The 21,503-nt window shown below is 44.3% G+C and overlaps 1 protein-coding gene across 2 annotated transcripts in view; it reads right to left on the bottom strand.

Moving 5' to 3' along the window:
• Positions 1-21,503, bottom strand: part of LOC116943138 (latent-transforming growth factor beta-binding protein 1-like) — a 151,130-nt gene that overhangs the window by 115,533 nt on the left and 14,094 nt on the right. For both annotated transcript variants that reach the window (XM_076067737.1, XM_032955719.2), the window contains exons 4-5: positions 5,484-5,758; positions 1,136-1,321 (exon numbers count right to left, since the gene is read on the bottom strand). In XM_076067737.1, the coding sequence (XP_075923852.1) occupies positions 1,136-1,321; positions 5,484-5,758 (461 nt within the window). The remainder of the gene's footprint in view (positions 1-1,135; positions 1,322-5,483; positions 5,759-21,503) is intronic.

The raw sequence follows: 21,503 nt of genomic DNA, 5'->3' as shown, positions 1-21,503 counted from the left end.
GGAATGCGCTTAACTTTCACCCATTCACAATTTGGCCACGTTCGTGGACAAAAAATACATCTTTGTGTGTGCGCACAAACACGTAGAGAAACAAGTTATGAGACCTTGACTTTTCGGTCAATAAATGTTCTAAATTAGGGTAATAGGCATGCGTATGCATACCACACTTACAAGACCTTGAGACCACTGTAACGGCCTCATTTTTCTACGCTGACAAAGGATCTCGGGGGCTTTCAAAAGCCTCTTAAGGTGAACGCTTTTCCATTCCTCACTAAGTGAGGCCTAACCATCGTGACAAATGGGGGTTGCCACTTTTGACGAACATTCCTAAAAAAAATCTAAATAATAGCACAGAGTAAATGCGCCAGGGCCGACTGCAGCAATAACCAATTCGGCTCCTGTGGACACAGGGCCCCCTTTGTGCGAGCACGGTTTGCATTTCCCTAAATGTAATGGTGGCGACGAGCGCGAGTTTGAAGGCGAGCTGTACGTTTTCAATCGGCCGGCGCTGAATGACGCAAGTTGTGTTCCCGCGTGACACATACGTGACACGTGCAACAGCGCCCAGGACGGCAAACCGTGTTCATGTTTGTTTGCCAAAACGGTCCTCCTGCCACTCCAGGGGCCTAGCAATGCTGCGCATGACAATCGCACGAAACGCACCCTACGATGAGACGCCCCAAATTAAGGGGGGAGCCTCAAGGTTATTGGAGCCTCCAGCGTAAGTCACTGATGGGCTACACTTGCAGAGAGATAGAGGCACCGACGGATGGACGGATGCCCAGATAAAATGGGATGGGTGGACGGACACGTGCGGGCAGGCACAGACAAACAAGGAGAAGACCCTCAATGGTCCACCAATGCAAACATATGGACAGATGGACAAACAGATAGATAGACGGGTAGGTAGACATACTGACAAACAGACAGATGGTGGATGGATAGATGAACAGACAGACAAACAGAAGGCAAATACAGACCGAAAGACAAACAAAAATAGACATGAATGGACAGACATATGTGTATAACCAACACATGTATGGACAGACAGATTAGTGGGCATACGGACAACAGATACTCAAGTCAGACACATAAGAAAATATACATGCCGACAGCCCGTCCGTCGCTGGCTCACCAATGCGGAACCTGGAGCTGTGTGGAGGGTAGATCATGCGGCCGTGCTCGCTGATGAGGGTGGTCACATTGCCCTTGGAGCAGCTGTGGCGGCAGTCTCCTCGCGAGCAGTCCAGCGTGCAGATGGTGGGCGTGAACACCACCTTGATGCGCTGCGGGACTGGCGCGGCACCCATCGTGAGGTCTCCTGCACCGCACAGAGCCGCACGCCGTTACAATCGGAGTGAGCCTCGAGCAGACACTGGCTGCGAGTGGTTCTGCCAAACAGGATTTTTGTTTTTCCCGGAGATCGTCTGAGGTTTTCCTCTGTTCCTCGTGATGTAATGTAAGGGCGCAGCCCCGTAATTTCTTGCTCGTGCCATTGCTGGCAGAAGAGCCTCCACTAAAAGGAGCTCTCGACAAGCCCTCGGGTATCTCTCTAGAAGGTAAAGTTTTGTCCGCTTTTCCACACTGGCCAGATGGCTTGCAGGAGGTGGGTGTACCCACAATTGACCCAACCAAATGCAACCGACTGACCGACTAACTGTGGTTAACCCATTTATGCTCATGACGGGACAGAGGCGAGAGGATTACACGTGCCCATTGTCTAGACTGCTGCGTCAGGGGATTGAATTAAACCGGAAGCCTCTGGATTGCGAGTCCAGCGTAACCTATCATTACACTACTGTGGCAACATCCCTTTACTATGAAGTGTTTGTTTCCGAATTCTACAAATGCTCAAGATGACTTGGCTTGGCTCTGATGATTGGGTGTTTCCGCAGAATTCTACAAACGCCAAATATGATTTACCATGGTTCATCGAGTCTTAGGCATTTCCACTGAATGCTACAGTTTCAGAATAAGACTTAGTTTGGTTCTATGTCTTCCGTGTTTCCACAGGATACTAAGAATTATTAACACTTCAGTTTTAATTAGGCAACTTTGCAGTGATCCATAGCATTTCATGTTTCATTTTACATGCTTAATTATTTAGAACTCTGCTGTGTATTGCATTCTAAAAAGTTTATGTAAAAAGTAATGACTATGTCTTCATACGTATTCACGCTACCAGTTCGGCTGGACTCGCAATCCAGAAGTGATCAGACGTTAATTTACATGCATGGGAAAACAAAACATATCAATTAATTATTTCAATAGCAGTGCTTTACCCTTATCTTTCCTTCATTCAGCTGTGTCCACTCTCCTTTGTTAATGGCCATGTTTCTGATCCATATGTCACAGCAGGTAAATCACATTGGCTAAAATCTTTCATCTTTAGGCAAATTGGTATGTACTTGACTTAAAGCTTTCGTGACTGCAGGAATTGGTGATATTTTTGTTTTATCTACATAGCTTTACCGAAAGACCCAAATAATATAGTATGTACTTTTCATGATTATAATGCTTAAGGTCAACTTCAACTCGGTAATCTTACAATGTTTTGTTTCAAACAGTAATTTCCGTATGTAAACGCATCACCTGCACTCGCTTCAGCATAGATCCGCTGACACACAAAACAGATTACGGATCTACCACATTGTTAGGCCTGGATGCTTCATAAGTAACCAATTGCTTTTTCGATTTAAAGCTTTCGTGACTGCAAGGATTCATCTTCTTTGGTTCTTTCGGTAAAGTCACCTGATGAAGGCCGCTTGTGTTGTGGCCGAAACGTCGTGAGAATATTATTGTGTTATTTTATTTTATCAATTTATTATTTTATTCTCATTCTACGTGACTTTACCGAAAGAACCAAAGATAACCAATTGCTACTTATGAAGCATCCAGGCCTACGCCCAATTGCTGATCCTGTCATCTCAATAAGGTGCCAGGCCTGCTGTACACACATGGCCAGAGCTCGCGACTCCCGGTTCCGTTGCTATCGGCAGCCTCACCTCGAAGAATTTCAAGTCGCTTTGAAAGGGCGTTAGATTTACGGTGCCATTGGACACACTTTAATGGGCAACATCCTCGCCAAGTCACGTGACTTTCGCCTCCTCCCGCGTGGAAATTTTTAACGCTTAAGCTGCCCGTGGAAATGTAATCTTCCTAAATCCCGCCGTAATGTGCAACAATGTACGGATTTATTGTGTGTGGACAGGCCAATTGTGAGCTCATCCCAAGATGAAAGAACACGGTGATCAAAACTGCTGGAGTCGATTAAGAACTACATGGGATTAATTATGACACAAAGCGGAAATCAATGCTTCAGTGGGAGAAAACTATTATACCTTATTATTTTTAGGACAGCAATTATTATGTATTGCAACAAGATGTACATCATGCACTTCTTTTTCACAGAAAAGGTTCAAGCTAGCAACTGTAATTATAAATCCCGTGCAGGCTCTGTTAGCGACCTGAACAATGTTAACAAATGATATATTGCTCAACAAAATACACTGAACTGGAAATAGTAAATGTTTCCAAATGCTTTGGTGTTTTGAACAAAATAACGTCTTTCTCTGTAGCAGCGGTGGAAGCTGGATGGGACTCAATTTGGCGGGCGTGAATGGCAATGGCGCTTACATAACTTGCCCTGTGGCAGAGAAGCCGGGGGACTGGGTTACAATTACGCCAGTCCCCAGAGTTCTTTGTTGCTCTTTTTTTCCTGGTGCACCAGCCAGAAGTATTTGGGCGACAGAGGTAACACTCAAATTTTTATTTAAAGCTTTCGTGACCGCAGTAATTCATATTCTTAGCTCTTTCGGTAAAGTCACGTTGAAGGGAAACAATAAAATAATAACATATATATATAAAACAATACAAATTCTCACGACGTTTCGACCGTAACACAAACGGTCGTCATCATATATTTTATTATTTTATTGTTTCCCTTCAACGTGACTTTACCGAAAGAGCTAAGAATAAGAGGCAACACTCGTCGTGCCTCGCAGCAACAACACGGAGCTGGGCTCGATGCGTGACGCGGGCACCTTCCAATGCGGCGTTTGTGTTTTATCCCTGTCACGTGTAGGCTTCATTTGGGTTCTCTAGACTCCTGCCATAGCTACAAAATAAAAACCATGCAATGCACCTGGGATTTGCCAAACATCCCAATGCTGAAAAAAATCTGAAAATTACTAAATTTGGACTACACATAGCAACATCCATCCCTCTACAGCCAAGACTTCACAAGACCCTCCTGAAAAAAGTGTCTTAATACTTACTGAGGCTTTCCTGTTTAAACAAGCATAGCGATAATAATTGCATCGGGTGAGGAAGATCTGTGACACAAGAAGGCATAGGTTCTAGTCCAAACTAAGTTTATTTGTTCAACCAGGGCAGAACTCAAGAGACCAAGATACTCTCATTTTAAAGGTTGACCTGGGGCATTAGTTTAACAGCAGGGGGTGACAAATGCGATGTATAATCCCAACTACGTCATTTAGGTTCAGATTCCTGACTAGGTTACGCCTTTAAGAAGTGGATTACATTGTTTGTGTTATGGATCTACATTCAGATTGTCCAATGCATTAGCTTGCCAATGTAATAGATCTAATGACGAGCAACAGGCCTCAGAACATTGGTCCTGTGTCAAATGTTTCCATAAACTTATTCAAAAGCGAGGTTGCAAATGGTCCAAGCTGAGCATGTTCAAGAAATGTCACGTACCAGAACATCAGCAACATGTGAGATCTCTCAGGATACACACTTATCAAGTAAAAACTTGCAGAGATCTTGGTGACATGTGAATGATGATCTCGGGAGTACTTGAAAAGGTACAACTCAGGGCAATGCACATTTTCTGCGGTACATCTCAGTGTTCTTGAGATACGATCATGAATCCCCTGACTTACCTGGCAACCTCAGCATTGTATCTGTACCAAATACAGTCTGGTTATTGTGTGTAGAAACCGATTTAACACTCATCAACACTAAAGACCACCCATTCGGGAGAAAAGAGGCAACCTTGCACTTTTTTGCCAAAGATTGGCAAAAACACAGTACTTTTCTACCAATGCATGAATCACAGTGAAAATAGTTTTTTTTTATCCTCATGTGCTTTCGTACAGGGACACTGCTGTGGTGTCATGGTTAGCGCACTGGACTCATAATGCAGACGTTGAAGGTTCGATTCAATCTCCCAGTGCTGCAGTCGAAACGACGGCCACACTTGTTAAAACTTCTGCTTCCATCCACCCAGCAGTATCATAAACGGGAACGCCGCAGTCAGTCAATTGGCAAATGGCGTGTGGTGGGGGGTCAAGTGTGAGCGCTCCCAACTCCTCCCACGATGGATTATTGGCCATCGCGTGGAAGACTCGGCCAAATACGCGCTTGAGCTCCCTGTAGACGAGGCCCTTCTTCCAGTGGTGAAAGCGAGCAAGTATATTTCAGGCCTGCACCTTCACGCTCGACTTTGCTACTCTCACCGTTGCTTGCGGTGGCGTCCATTGGCTGATCGTTTTGCGGCGCCTGCCCAGCCGAGGGTTTCCCGGGGGCCACCGCCAACACTCGAGGCCCGGATTGGAGCAGGGCCTGGTGGCCTTGGGCCCCAGGGCGGGCCTGGATGTGGGGCTGCGCCTGGAGGTGGACTTGCTGAGCGGGGGCATCGCGCCCTGTGATGCGTGGCCTCAGCTGCTGGCTCCACGCTTGTGCCGATGTCTGCGCGGAGCCGCCCGGCGCCAAAGACACATGCGCCACGTTGCTGTGAGGAGGGGGGAGAGACGGAAGAAAGTGACAATGTGAGTAGAATTGTTACGTAGGTTTAATGGTCAAGCCCTCTCTGATTGCAAACATATTCCCTCCTTTGGTGTTTGTGCCAGACCCTTCAGCCTATCTTAATTCTCTCACACAACATGGATTTTACTGAGGTGGCTAGTACATGGCAGCATAGTAATGGATTATTTTTGTACATATATGTTTTTATTGCAACATAATGTGAGCCCCGGTACATCACGCCGTCCAATACAATTCGGCACAACATGACCACACAACGGGGGGGGGGGGGGGAGGAAGAAGAATTTAGGGCCTGCTGCTCCAGCCAAGTGGGGACCCCGTGCAGGGGGGAGATGAAGATTTAAGTGGGGAGGGAGAAGTCATGGATTCTTAAATATATCTGTTCAGAGCTTAGCATGTTACGCTCTTGCATATACGAGAATTTATCTGGGTAATCCAGCGCCCTGCAACATCCTAAACACTCAAATGGAACTGGACAAACTTTGCATCGCAGAACCATCCGGAAAAAAAACGGCTCCACTCTCAGTGTTTTTCAGGGTAAAATGTGCCATTGTATATATATACAATACAATAAATAGTTTAGTTCACCTAATATGCCGTTTTGGATTGGTAACCACCAGGGCACGCGCCAGGTGTCGCGCGGGGCTTACGAGGTGGCCCTGCGAACAGCAGGGCCCAGCGTCAACCTCCTCGTTTTCACCATGAACTCTGTTTTTCTTTCACGCGAAGCCGCGAACACTCACTGATGGAATTAGAAAACATCCAATGCGGAACGCTCCTGAGAGAGTCTCGAAACTCACTCGAGGCCCTCGTGTGCACCCAATAAAAATGAGGGTACAGGTTTCCCTCGCTCTATGCAGGAGATGAGTTCCAAAAAATGAGGGCGCACAAAGCGAGATCGCACCGCACAAGACAGCTGTTTGCCGAGTCGCGCATTCAGCGCAGTGCACACAATCTTGTCCCACGTCCGAACGCATAGCCGCATAGCAGTGAGTTAAAACCGCACGTAGCGAATTTTTGGTAGAAATATCTTAGCCGCGAAATTGCACAATCCACATAAAGCGAGAGCAGCATGTATTGTACAACATACTTACATTCAATGCTAGAGTACAGAGTATAATAATCTCAGACTGCCAACAGCTCTCTTCTTTGTTTTCACTTCTCAATGAAGTGTTTTTCACAAGGTTCAGATATATATACCTTTGTTTTAGGCCACGCAAACAAAACGCAGCAACCATATGATGTCAAGGACGACGATGTCAAATAGAATAAGGAGGTATGTGTGTATGAGTACACTATACATTTTCTCACACACATGTCAAATGTCGTCTTCCATCTGTTTGGCACCCTGAGATTTTCCCAAGATCGGGGGGGAGGACACAGCCTAAGCTCTACAAGCTATGAAACACATTTACACCACGAAAATAAATTCCACGCAACGTTTTCAACTCTTTTAAGGCTGCTACCAGAGAAATATTGACGTTTCACCGTCAGTTCAGGTCTGCCAATGGCGGTATAATAAAATACGCTTTGATTTACAGTGTTTAAATGCAACCAAAATTGCATGTCAAGATGCTGTGCAAAGCAGTTGGACTTGTGGCTTATGGAGATGGGGGATGAGGGGGTATCTGTACAAATATAAATGTTTTTTACAGAAGGGACAGCAAGCCACAAGCAGAGAAGAATATATTGCGCCTGGACTTAACAGGCACAGGGAGTCGCCAGCACAGATGGCACAGGGAGAGTGACTTACACGAGAGACGGGCAGCAGAGGGAAAGGAGTGACTTCCCACTTTGCAAAGGTTTACTGGGGACTTCGACATAAACCCTTGATGAGTACTGGCCAGAACTAATAAAAAACATGTCTAGACACTTAACCTTTATATTGGTTTTTTTTTACTATTGCAGCTTCATTTTAATAAACCACAATGACAGCAAATACGAAAACCCAATAGCAAAAGACACAAATTGTAACTGAATGAACATACATTAATCAGATAAATATCTAACATCCAAAAAGGCTCCAATGAGTAGCAGCCAATATGTAGCCAATTTCTTTAAAAAAAATAAACGTTAACACGATTGTAGTTTAAGTATTTTTTTTGAAACCGTAATGATACCAGATATGAACGCGCAACAGAAGCAGAAAGAAAGACACGTCGCTAGATTAAACAAATTATGAAAATAGAATTCTGGCTGCCAAGCGGCAGCAAGGGGAAAACGATGTTTTATTAAGAAACTGCAGCTGGGCACTCATCAGGACCAACGCCACCATCACGTTTCGGTTGGTCCCCGGCCACCAGCCGTGGCTGTTCCCTTGAGTAACGGAGCGGCATGGAGGCATGGGGGGGGGTGCAGGGAGAAGTTCCGGCTTGGAGATCGCATTCACACAGCCAGACACTCGCGCCAATAACTTGGCGCGTCTAATTGTGCTGAAAACAGGAAGCATGCTAATGATGACGCCATGTGAAATCGACGTTATTTATTTATATGTCCGCTTATTTATTTATTCGCACGTTTGTCAGCCGGATCTTTTGGTTTTGATGCTCGCGCCGCATGCGCACATTTGGAATGTCCGATGGGAGCGTGCGTGGGTGCGTGCGTGGGTGTGTGGGTGGGGACGTGGGTCCGTGGGTGTGTGGGTGCGTGCGTGGGTGTGTGGGTGCGTGTGTGGGTGCGTGGGTGCGTGGGTGTGTGGGTGGGTACGTGGGTGCGTGTGGGTGCGTGTGTGGGTTCGTGTGTGGGTGCGTGGGTGCGTGTGTGGGTGGGTACGTGGGTGCGTCTGTGGGTGCGTGTAGGTGCGTGCGTGGGTGTGTGGGTGCGTGGGTGCGTGTGTGGATGTGTGGGTGGTTGTGTGGGTGCGTGTGTGGGTGCGTGTAGGTGCGTGCGTGTGTGGGTGCGTGTGTGGGTGCGTGCGTGGGTGGGTACGTGGGTGCGTGCGTGTGTGGGTGCGTGGGTGCGTGCGTGGGTGGGTGCGTGCGTGCGTGGGTGGGTGTGTGGGTGCGTGCGTGGGTGGGTGTGTGCATGCGTGGGTGCGTGGGTGGGTGGGTGCGTGCGTGGGTGGGTGCGGGCGTGGGTGCGTGCGTGGGTACGTGCGTGGGTGGGTGCATGCGTGGGTGGGTTCGTGGGTGCTTGGGTGCGTGCGTGGGTGCTTGGGTGGTTGCATGCGTGGGTGCGTGCGTGGGTGGGTGGGTGCGTGGGTGGGTGCGTGCGTGGGTTGTGCAAAGTCAGGAATATAATGCGATGCTATTAAACGTGTGGCCTATTTTCCATTTATAAATACTCATCGTATGAGTACAAAGTGTTTTCAGAATTAACATTGCAAAGTTGAATCATGCTGAGTGAAGGGTTCTCTACATCACAGTCAGCCTTCATGGCCCTACGATGCTACGATCCATCTTGCTCCTGCACATCGAGCTGATCTCATTACTTCATCTCCAGTGGGATAATCTCCGCAGAATCACCAATCTCTTCTGTTGGCAATCAACCACGAGCAATGTAAGCTTTCCAAACACACTTACTTTTCCGAACGGTCCCACAATGTCTCTCTGACTTGTGTATGCTCTCTGTGATCCATCACCTCCTCTTTCTTCTATCACTGTACTGGGATTCCTAACATGCACCCCTCCATGCCAGTGATGGCACTTTTCACCTTTGTGCAAACAGAATATTTATTTATACTGGAGAAATCCAATGAGCTGTAAAGCCCTTTTGCAGAGATGTCCAGTAGGGGCGGGTCAGAACGTTATAACAAAAGTACAAAAACATTATTAGGACTGTGAGCGGTGGAGATGACTTAGGGTGGCCTTTATTCAAGAATATAATGGCTGATGATGAAAGTGCAAACAGAATAGTCTGATAAGCAAATTTTACAATGACACAGGTTTACCACTTTTGCTAAAACACATGTTTTTTCAAAGTGCCGTGTCCCACTCGTATCCACTCTATTTCTCTGGCCTACGTGCTGTGAAGAAGGTCCATTGCCTGACACGGCACCTTCGATATACTTTTTCCTTCTAAGGCCAGAGTGCTATTGACAAATGTGTTTGTTTATTGTGCTTGTGCACCGCTACCAATGTCGTATGACCAAAACACGGATGATATTTGATTACTTTAGAATATTACTTATTTGTAATGTTGAGTGATTCTGCACAAAAAATAAAAAGCTTGGATGAATATGAATATTCTCACGTATAAACATGCAAAATAATAAAATGCAACCGTGATTTATATAATTAGATTCTATGCATGGGTGAAGTGTGCATAAGTGAGCGCATATGTTGTGCATGTACACGTGTGCATGTACATGCACAAACATAGACCTGCCACCGAAAATTAATTTTTCCAATACAATCAGCCGTGATGGCAGCTCCTGTGAGCTAGTCAATTGACGTTAATTATTTTTCCTGAAATAAAACCCAAGTCTGCACAGGAAAGGCCAGCGAATGGATGCCACGTCGATTTCTGCGCAAGACTCAGCACCGTGCATCCACACACCAGAGGCAGATTATATCACGCGCGCACGCTATTCTAGCATCTGCGAAACAATTTATTGATGCTATCTTTAACAATCTCCCACAGAAACAGTCGCATATTTTGTGTGGGAGACAAAGAAAAAAACCGTTGTAAAAGCACAACTTGTATGCATTATAATAAAAAAGGCAACGCTGCTCCGGTCGTTTGGAACCGCATCCCGCCACACGCACGCAGCGGCATCGAATCCACCGCCACTGTGAAGGGACCGCTGTAGGCTGGGCCACTGTTTCCATCGGGCGTGTGGGGGACCTTAAGGTCGACCCCGCGCCTCCGAGTCGCGACTGGAAATGTCCTTACAGTTTTCGTCAAGATGTGCGCGCTATAAACTGTCATATTTATTTACGAAGCTAATCACTTGCAAAGCTGTGCATGAATTATCACTAAAGCTGCTTTTGCATATTTTTTTTTGTCCAAGAGGTGATCATTTTTACGTCTGCATGCCTTCACCAACCGCACACTGGACAGCCTGGAAGATGCCTCATCCAGAAGTGGATTTACAAAGAGGATTGTTAATGTAAACTCTATAACCGCTGATACTAGGGTCTTGCAATTAATAACACGTTGGTAGAAAGAAAAAAAGTGCCAACATTTAGACTGTGAAAGTGCAAAGAACCAGTGTGCTGTATGGACAGAGTCCTATAAATTGTTTAATTATTTTTTACTAAGCAAGCATTACGTTTCACTCGCGTGAAAAAAGTGAATGAAGACATTTGCTCAATCCCGTTGCTCGATCCCGTGGCAATGCTCTTGTGAATGCTACGAGGCTTAAACGACATGTCTGAGCATCGTACAAACAACGCTTGCTTCACTCCCCAAGCAGTCTGCCGTTAGTTCCAATTCGTCGTCCAGCACAACTGGGTGAAGGGACAGCTATTAACCCTCGTGTGTCCCACCACGTGTTTGTATTATGCTCCCGACGCAGTGCGTGATGCAATTTTGCAATTCGGATGTCGCAATCGCCAGCAAAAACATAACACACACACACAAGTAAGAGTGTTACAACAAAGACCAGAGCCTATTGCGTTTGCGATGACATTTCTAGAAGATATTGTGTTCACGTTCCGCATATCAACTTTGCGACTGTGTGCAACAGCAGGATGTAGTTACTAGCATTGCGGCAGAGGATTTGACTATAAAAACGTCAAATTTTGATTTAAAACTTTCGTGACTGCAGTAATTCATATTCTTAGCTCTTTCGGTAAAGTCACGTTGAAGGGAAACAATAAAATAATAAAATATATCAATCAAAATTCTCACGACGTTTCGACCATAACGCAAACGGTCATCAGGTGTGATGATGAAACGGTCATCGTCAGGTGTGATGATGACCGTTTGCGTTATGGTCGAAACGACGTGAGAAGTTTTATTGTTTTATATATTTTATTATTTTATTATTTCCCTTCAACGTGACTTTACCGAAAGAGCTAAGAATATAAAAACGTCACTTGTAGTGAACAAACACAGGGGCATGCAACCATCACACCAGCGGCCACCAGCTCACCACCACCTGCTTTTACATCGCACGATTGGGACACCGAAAGAATGAAAGATAACCCACCCACTAACAGGCCAGAAGAATGGGAATGTTCCAGGTTCTTGCAGACATGTGACTACATATATGAATGCATTTTGCAGAATGTGTTGACAGCCCCAGCAGGGTAATGAAGTAATTATTAGAACCACCGCCCGCACCGCTGCAGAATTAAAATGCAGATCACTGCTTTCCACAGCAGCTAATGCAGAGAGAAAGGCAGCGATTCTCATCAACAAACACGGGCGGAGAAGAGGTGACACTCGGAAGTCATTCATCAAAACAACTCCCATGACCCAACCTGGCGTGGGGAGGCCTTCATTCAGTGGTGTGTTGACAAAGAGCTGTGATATATGTGTGTATACCATGTCAAATATTTAATTTGTCATAAATTGATCATGTAAAAAGTACCATTTTATGTCTTATATATCACTGAAGTAGCTTTCATTTACTTTATCAATATAATTCGATATGCGAATATTCCACAAACGAAGTTTCAGTAGAACGAACCTTTAACCTATTGACATTATATTAATGGTAATACAAATAAAGGAAAATAATAATTACAACACTTCAATGAATACATAAATACTAAAATTATCCATCAACAGCATATATAAATAATAATCTAATTATAATGAGAATGTGTGTTTATATTCGCCTCGGCTACTATGCTACGGAACTACGGGGTTTGGTGATCAATGGAACCTTGTGGCTGCACCGAAGACATCACTGGTGAGTGTGAATATATTTTACAGTACAATACGTTACGTTGCTATTATCTATGTCAGTGTTTCTTAATACTGTGTAGTATAACATGCAATATCATTTTCACGATAAATTGTCTTTGTTTACAATGTGAATGGTAAGTTATGACGTGATTATAGTATGAAATGGTAAGTTACCAAGGCTGGGAATGCATCCTCACAGTACTAATGTTCTAAGTTATTCCATATATGAAGTGAAATGGACTTCTCGGAGGTCAGAGACTATGCCAATGCTACCGAGGTTTGGAATCTGAGTTTCAAGCACCTGCGATTAAACCGGGTGCAGCTGATTGGCCCAGCTCTGTGCACCAACAAACCCATCGATGTTGTATTTGGCGTTTATCATAACTTATCAAAAGAACATTTCTCAGGCTTAAAAAGATCACGTTGATATATACACATATATATCTGTATATATACACATATATATCTGTATATATAAATATACATATATATCTGTATATACAGATATATATCTGTATATATCTGTAGCAAGGCCTGTGGGGAAAGTGGAAGCACCCCCCGAGTGTGGACAGAACGGGTCACGTGATGGGGTTTTGAGAGTCCAACTTCCCATGGGGCTCTTCTCCAACAGGGCACGATGCTCGCGCTCTTCTGACGTGCCCAATGAATAACGTCGTCCCGTGATTTCATGTCAATAGAAACGTTGGAAAGAAATTTTGAGGGGAAATTAAACCTTTCTTGAAGGCCCCGTCAGCCAAGCGATTAGGCGGTATTTGTCAGTGAGTCAAACGTACCATTTTAAAGGCGTGTAACAATGAACTCCTCCGTCATTTGATGAATCATCACAAGTTGGCATTGTGATTCGATTAAAGAATTGATGCTGTTTTTTGTCCTGTGTCTTTATCTCATTTGTATATGTGTTTCTATATGTCCTGTCTTGGTTACAGCATTAGGTTAGTTGCCTATAGCTATATTGACATTTGATTTGCATACACTTGTAAGCTATATGTTCTCAATTACGCGAACGGTTAAGTGCAAGAATGTGGTGTAGTCGTTGATTCAATGCTTCGTTGCATGCGTGGAAATTGAATGTTCGATTATTTGTTTACATTTTTTTACTATAGAGAAGTAACGTATTATTTTGCATGGTGATTGCTTGTTGCGGGAGTTCTTTACCAAACTTATTTCGAACACGTATTCACGAACCAAACAGGAACTCGCCAGAGCACACAGCAGACACTAAAACCGACAGACTCGAGTTTCATCGCAAAAGAGACCAGTGGCAATTCAAGCCAACAGATGCAAAGGCCACGACAAACCACATTGTTTTGTCTGGTCGCTTAATTGCCACGGAAAAGCTGTGCAGATAAACTGCAAAGTGCTAACAACTTAATCCTGATCTGTCACTTTCACAGCACATGCCAACACTCTGCTACAGCTTCAAAGGAACGAAGAGCGGAAGTGATTATAATTTAAATTTTCTCAACGTGTTTTCCTTCCCCTGAACCTCGAACTGTTCTTATCAGTTTAACAGCTATATCGTTACATGGAAGATATACGGATCTCGGTTTTTTTTTGGTCTGGATTAATAGAATGAGCACGATGTAATTATCCTAATCTTACGGGGTCCCATAGCGTAAGGGGATGGTTCTTGCCTGTACGATCGGCAGTTCACCAGCAATTATTCAAGTAAACCCGATTCCTGATGAGGCATTGCATGTCGAAACCGGACCAGAGTTGTGCTTGCCTTGAAACAATGCTGGTGAAATTATGCACTTCCAGAAAGGTGTATGGGCTGATGGGTTGTGTGAGACATACTTTTATTTTCATGTGGAGAGAAGGATATGTGAAGTAGACATTGTCTGCTTATTTATTTTATTATACCCAGATGTTGTGAGCCGATTTTAAACTGTTATAGAGAAGGCATAGATTGTGTTTGCATTAAACCCAGTGTGTATCATGTGGGCTTCCACACAATACTCTCTCTCTCAGTCTTGCCAAATCCCAGGCAAATTGGTGATTGCTAACGGCGCCTGAAGTTTCATAAGGCTAGCCGATACTTAGAGGCACAAACACGCTGTCTAGACTGGTTAGGAACGCGCTGTTAGGAAGCACCTATTAAGGAAGGCAGGACTAAAATACACACATACACACGGCTTGCCTGAGTCTTTATCACACTGATACTTTTACTAATTTTCTGCCGAGTTAAAACAGAGATTCAGGCCGGGTTCAGAAAACCAATGGTCACTGCTGTGCATGGCCGGAAATCAGGCCTAGGTCACTAAATAATGGCACGTAATTATATGCATGCAAAGACAAAAGAGCATGTGAGCTTTTAAATAATCTAACAATTAGAAAAATCTCTTTGTCGTCGTTAAAAAACGACACTATTGGTAACATAGCAAAATTATTAAATACCTTTAGTATCGCATAAGTTTCGTAAACACAATTAAACTGTGCACTAGAAAAATGCCAAACATTGTTTCGCCTGTTAATCTACGTTACGCAAAAGGATTGTTTTCTCTTTTCCGACAGGTAAAACTTACAGATGTAAAACAATGTAATCTTAAGCGGCTGACTGCTTAGTAGGCCAAGTTCTTAGCCATTCTTTACCAAAGAAAACGGGCTTTTCCAGTAACACATTCAGGCTCAAAACAGTCAGGCATTCAAATCCTGGCAAAAATCAAAAGATGCTCGTTGGCAACTGAATTCTTCTCATTGGGATTGTGAACTTCAACACGAGCCGGGGAAGGTGAGGGAAAGATCAACAGGCATTTTATACACCTAATAAAGCTTTACTCGATTAATGTACATACACTAAACTGTAAGTGTATTGTTTGTTAAACCGTCGTGACAGTATGTATTGTCATTTTGAAAACATACATGTAACATGGTCAAACATCTAACTACTGCAACTGTAATAAGGTTAATAAACGAAGAAAATCTCCAAGCCAATGGGAATGCCCTTTTATTGACTCAAACTGCTTTTTGTCAAGCACTACAGCGTTTATTATTATTATTTACATATTTCTCTTGGAAAATTTTCCAGTAAAATACAGGACTTGCAAATTACAGGGGAGGACCACATTCTAACCGGATTGTTGAAATGGTTTTACAGAATACAGTGCATAAACATTTCTTGAGGGGCCCCAGTATGATCCGGCGGGGCCTCCATGGCCATAGTATTCATGTGATCATCTGTATCACGTGGGTCACATCACCCCTCAACGGAAACAAATTCCATCGAGCTCGCGTAATTACAGCCTGTGGACACGAGATGCAACGTGCTCTCCCTTTTCTCTCTCAGTCAATCCGCTCTCTCTCTCTCACCGCCTCACTCTCTCTCCCTGCTCCCACTCTCTTAACTGCTCCTTACTGTCATTCTTGGCTGTCCCTTCCTCAATCTCTTTCAATCTCTCTCTCTACAGCAGTCTTTCTCCACCTCCCTCTCACGCTCTCTCGCTCGCTCTCTCTGTTCCTCTCCCCCTTGCTCAATCTCTGCTCTGGACAAGAGGAATGGACCCCCCCGCCCACTGCCACATAGCACCCTGCAATTGGTGAAACAAAGCTTCGATTGTGAGCATCATCGGCATCCGTGAGGCCCAGCGCGAGTCGGCAGGGGCCACTGAAGAGAGCGGCAGCACAAGGGCCGCTCGGGCTCATGGGCCGTGTGGTTGAAACAGTCTGGCAGAATGAGCACCCCAAGCCTCGTGCACTGTTGCACAGGAACACGTCACCTGCGTGCGATGGGCACGTTCAAGAAGTCAGGGAATGCGAGGGAGAAGGGGAAGGTGGGGATGGAAGCCATGATGTGAAAATAAATGACAAAGTGTAATTTAATATGCACACGCACAAATTTAGTCACTCGTAAAGCGCAGGACGAATCACAGTGGACGTGTATTATTTTATATGGAAATACATTCATTCGTATTTTCAACCTGAACCTGCGCGAAACGTGTGCGTGTTTTATTTCATCTACGCTGAATTGCCAGCTCTCGGGAATTGCACTTTTCGCAAGTGTGCATCGGGTAAACGCTCGTGCAGAATCTGTACCAATTCTGACATTGAACAGCTCACTATTTTGTTTGACTGAAATTGAACAATTAAGCTAAACTGCGTACCTCGCAGAACGTCCAAGTATGCTAAACAAAATTCCACTGCAGATTTTAAAGCACAAAAAAGGCAATAGGACATTTCCCATCCACGGGTTGTCTTAATGCATGAGGTGTCACGGTGGAGGAGTGGTTAGCGTACTGGGCTCGGAGCCCGGTAGCTTGAGTCTGATTGCCGGCCACAGTTAACATCAATGGCAATTTATATCTCACCCAGTCCTGGGGCACCCAGCCAGACCCTACATCAGCTCACATTGACCAGTGTGGTGAAGTAAAGTAAAATAACTCCCGTGACCAACACACACAACGTGGAGAGGCCTTCATCCAGCAGTGGCTCGAGGGAGGACAGTAAACTCATGAGATTGAATCCAAATCATTTATCTTCATTGTAAAGGTATCGATCCACTGGGAAGGTCGGGTATAACTCTCTCTGTTAACCATGCACGAAACGTTAATAAATAAATAGATAATGTATATTAGTTTGGGTTGTGGCGAGAACTATCTCAACCAATCCTTGCCCGCCCCTTCACAAACCCGCACTGACCAGCATGATGAAGCCTGGTTTTAAAAAAAACCTCCATCACCGATACGGGGTGGGGAGGCCTTCAGCTATTGTTACGGCCAAATCGTACACCCTGAAGAGATATGTCTATAAATTGTGGCTTTTAATGTGGATTCATGTTCATGACATTCGCCCAGTTGTTTGAAAATGAGTAGAATAATATAAAGATGTCAACACGATCGAAAATAAAAGAGGTTGGTAATGTTATAGTTTATACTGTCATCATTTTTTCAACAGATTTCAATCACTGTTCTGCAATGACATATGCTTGCATTGTATCATCACAACTTAGACAAAAGTACACAGCAGAAAAACACAACCATTTAAACATCCGAAGAAAACGAAGTAAATATGAGTGGCAAATATTTACCGGATCGTCACACGTTCAAAGGAAATATCTGCAAATAGAAATGTTAAATATTTTGGAAAACCTCAGCAAAATGACCTTTTTGTTACGAGATACGTCGAGACATTTTTTTCAACGAGTGAATAAGGAATATAAATAAATGTAATGGCTGACAAAATAATTATGTCTTCGTTGGAGAGCGCCAAGTCGCTCACATCGAGACAGGCTTTAGATTTGAAATATGACGGTTGGCTCTTTCCCAGGGCACTTGGAACTGAAAGTGGAAAATATAAATTAGGCAAGAAATTGTGCCCGGGACCTTATTAGCCAAAGGAACAAGGTTTTGAAGCAAAGTGTGTATGTACGTGTGTTCCATAACCGCCGAGTTATAAATATTTCAGTCTGCAATATGGTTACGTAGAGTTGTCAGCAAAGCGTTTGGCTCAGTCTATTGTCACTCTGGGGTGGAGAAATCAAGTACTCTGCAATGAATATTCTCTCTTCTGCGGAAATGTGGTCATGTTCTGGGAAATATTAGCAGATCCTTACTCTCTGAATTTACCCTTAGAAATTGCTCCTATTTATCCGTGCAGTTGTGTGCAGATAAATGCAGATAATAGGATGATTTTTGTTGTCACTTCTGGGTCACTACACTTACCTACCAAAATATATGGATTCTTCGAATTAATGTGGTGCTTCCGGAAGACAATTTCCAGTAACGCCTTATCTACATAATAGTGCGGATGATAGGACACATATGCCACTGCATTCAAGTTACTCCACTTATTTGTCGATATGCGTGGATAACATGAATAATTGTAGCGCGGATAATAAAATAGCATTTTCTGTGGATTGATTCAGGAGCACAGCTAATAGACGTAATCTTCATTTGAAGCTTTCCTGACTGCAGGTATAAAATAAAAGAAATCACAAATTATTTTATACCTACGTGACTTTACCGAAAGAACCAAAGAGTATAAATAGACGTTATAGCAAACAGGCGTTGCGTCATACCACTTTTCTGGAAGTCACAAGCAGCTGTCCTGTTGTCCTATGAGGACACTGCTTCCGAACATAGGAATGTGGAATTTCCACAACTGTCACTGGGCCACCGACATGGAATTGAGCATCACCTTATGCTCGTCTGAGCACCGTGCAAAAATGACCCCGTTTTTTTCGTATCCTTCACTCTTCAGGAATTACAAATAAGTTATGGTCAAAAGCGTGAACAATTGAAAAGCAAGTATGAGGGAGGCAACTGTACACCTGCTGCCCAGCTGTTTGTATTTGCCTCTCTCTTACCGCAATATCTCTCGAAAATATCTGTCAACTTTGCAATGTGAATGACAGCACGTCAGCCACCCCCCCCCCCACCCCCCAAGTGCCTTTTGCGATGACGGACGCGAAAATCCGCGTGTACCGATGCACACCGCACTCCAAACAGCGCACTGGCATGCCTCGTTCATTGCCGAACTTGCAGCGTACACACACATGTCGGATGGCCGCTCAAACAATTCCGTACCCACTGACATCATTGTATATATCATTCTGTCACTTGCAGCGTACTCATATGTTGAGGTATTTTTTTTCTCTCCCTTCCTATAAAACAGCTCTCACCTGGTGAATTTAAAAGTTAAGACAGGTTTACGCTTCTTTGCGGGAAAATAAAAAAAAAAACTATGACCGCATGCCTTTGTACCCGTACTGTGCAGACCCACAACCATCACGGTGAGCTACTCGCGTATAAACTATGAAGGCATGTTTACATGGCCAGAGAAAATATAATAAGTGCAAGGTCTTTTGCAGTCAAAAGGAATACAAGTGAAATAAACAATGCGGACATATTTAAACACCATACAGATACAATAGAAATAATAAGGGAGTGTTTTTGAACTTTATCAAATGTCCTTAATAAAATTCGTAAAGAGGCAGAGAATGGGAATAGCGTTTTTAATATCTTGCAATCGACTAAATTATAAGCTGGTGGTTCATTCAAAGCTTCCCCCTACCGCATTGAATATTATGGACAGTATCGAGTGGATTACAAGATCCTTCTACTGACCGACAAGGCTCTCAATGGGTTAGCTCCACAATATTTGCAGGAACTGATCCATTTGTATACGCCAGCAATGTCCCTGAGATTTTCGGACCACCGTCTTTTCAGGTCAAAGCTCTGTTCTCTCAGTGCAGCTCCCAGACTACGGACGGCTTTGCCTTTGGTTATAAGACAATCAGAATCGTTAGATATATTTAAGTCCGTCTTGAAAACTCACCTCTTTAAACTGACCTTCACTCCCGAGTTCAGTCTGTTTACCCTGCAGGGTCTGTTTATTTCCTGCGCTCCATACACAGTGGCATACTAGGGTCTTCGGATGAAATGCACCTTACAAATATAAATGATTATTAGGATATTAGTATTCATTATTATTGCACCTGTTTGTGTTGGAGGAAGCTGCTAAAAATATATATTTTTTGCAAATCATTCAGCTTGGCTGTTAACTCAAATGCTGGTCATTGTAAGAAGCAATGACAGGTGCTAATGTACGGGTAAAGCTCACCTTTCGCTCTTCCGAGGACAGGTATGACAAAGACGACACCAGGTATCACTTCTGCGCACTGCGATGTCAAGAGGTCTCCTCCGGAGGAGGCGATGTTTAACCAAAACAACCGAAGCACCGCATCGCTCGCAAGTTCCTGACGACTTGCAAGAGAGACCATGTCAAGTGTCTCTGCGTCTTGTCTTTCATGCTCTTATGATATTCCATTCAGGATGTGAGCGCGATACCAGCACCTATGACCATATCTCACGGAAATGCTCCTGATATAAGATATCATAAGCTAAGCAGAGTTGAGCCCAGATAGTGTTTGGAAAGGTGACCACCATCCATAAAACCGGTGACAGAGGCGATGTTGTATACTGCAGAGGGCATTTCAGTAAAATCAATTATTGTACTGTGCTCTGCTCGCACATATATATGTGCTCTATGCCTTAGTGTGCATAGCTATGCACCTCTCGATCTAAGTTAAATCCCTGTCCATGGTTAACATCAGCAGCGAGCGATATATGAACCGGGCACTCCTCCCCGTCACCAATCAAGAGTCCCCTGCCCCCTTTAGCAATCCGCATTGACCAGGTTGGTGAAGTATGGTAAAAAAACAACAAGCTCCATGACCGTCGGAGAGGCGTTGACTTTATTTTTTCCAGATCTTTAGGCGTATTAAAGTAGAAGGAATGCTTCCTCCTGAGTTTTACGACATGAGTGCCTTCTGTCTGAAAAGTTGTAGTGGGTGGGCGGGGTGGGTATACGTGATGCTGAATACATGCCCATCCATCATTGACTCTGCCGGCTTGGAGCACATGGACCCATCGCAGTGATGTGGGGGGGCCCCATCGCAAGGCAGGCTCACAAGCTCCACTTTCATTCTCCGAGCGGGACTAAGCAGCAGAGGCAAGCGTGTGACTCGCACATTCGCCACGCTTAACGCTCTTCAGCCGTTTGACAGCTCGCCAGGAGCGAAGCGCCGCCGGTATTTAAGGCTAGAGGATGTGGACGCAAAAAGGCATGGATCGTATTAAAAAAAAATAAACAAAAAAATACGATTTTTATTTTTTACCAATTAAGACCCACTGAGCTATATAGCTCTTTTTCAGAAGCCATCTGGCCACACAAATGATAGGTTAACGAAGTGGCTTATCATAATGTGGAAATTTACAGCAGTCCAATACTCTAAAACGCGCGTTGATTCTTAACGTGGAGGGAAAACCCGGAGGACCTGGAGAAAAAAAATCCACGCAACTATGGGGAGAGCGTGCAAACTCCGAATATACAGGCGTCAGGGTCGGGATCGAACCCACGACCTCCTGTATACCAGGCGAGGTAGTTAACATCTCGCT

This window comes from Petromyzon marinus, chromosome 17, assembly GCF_048934315.1.
Source record: "Petromyzon marinus isolate PM22_M1 ecotype Great Lakes invasive population chromosome 17, UKy_Petmar_22M1.pri1.0, whole genome shotgun sequence".
Lineage (NCBI taxonomy): Eukaryota > Metazoa > Chordata > Hyperoartia > Petromyzontiformes > Petromyzontidae > Petromyzon > Petromyzon marinus.
This window is presented reverse-complemented; position numbering and strand designations above follow the sequence as displayed.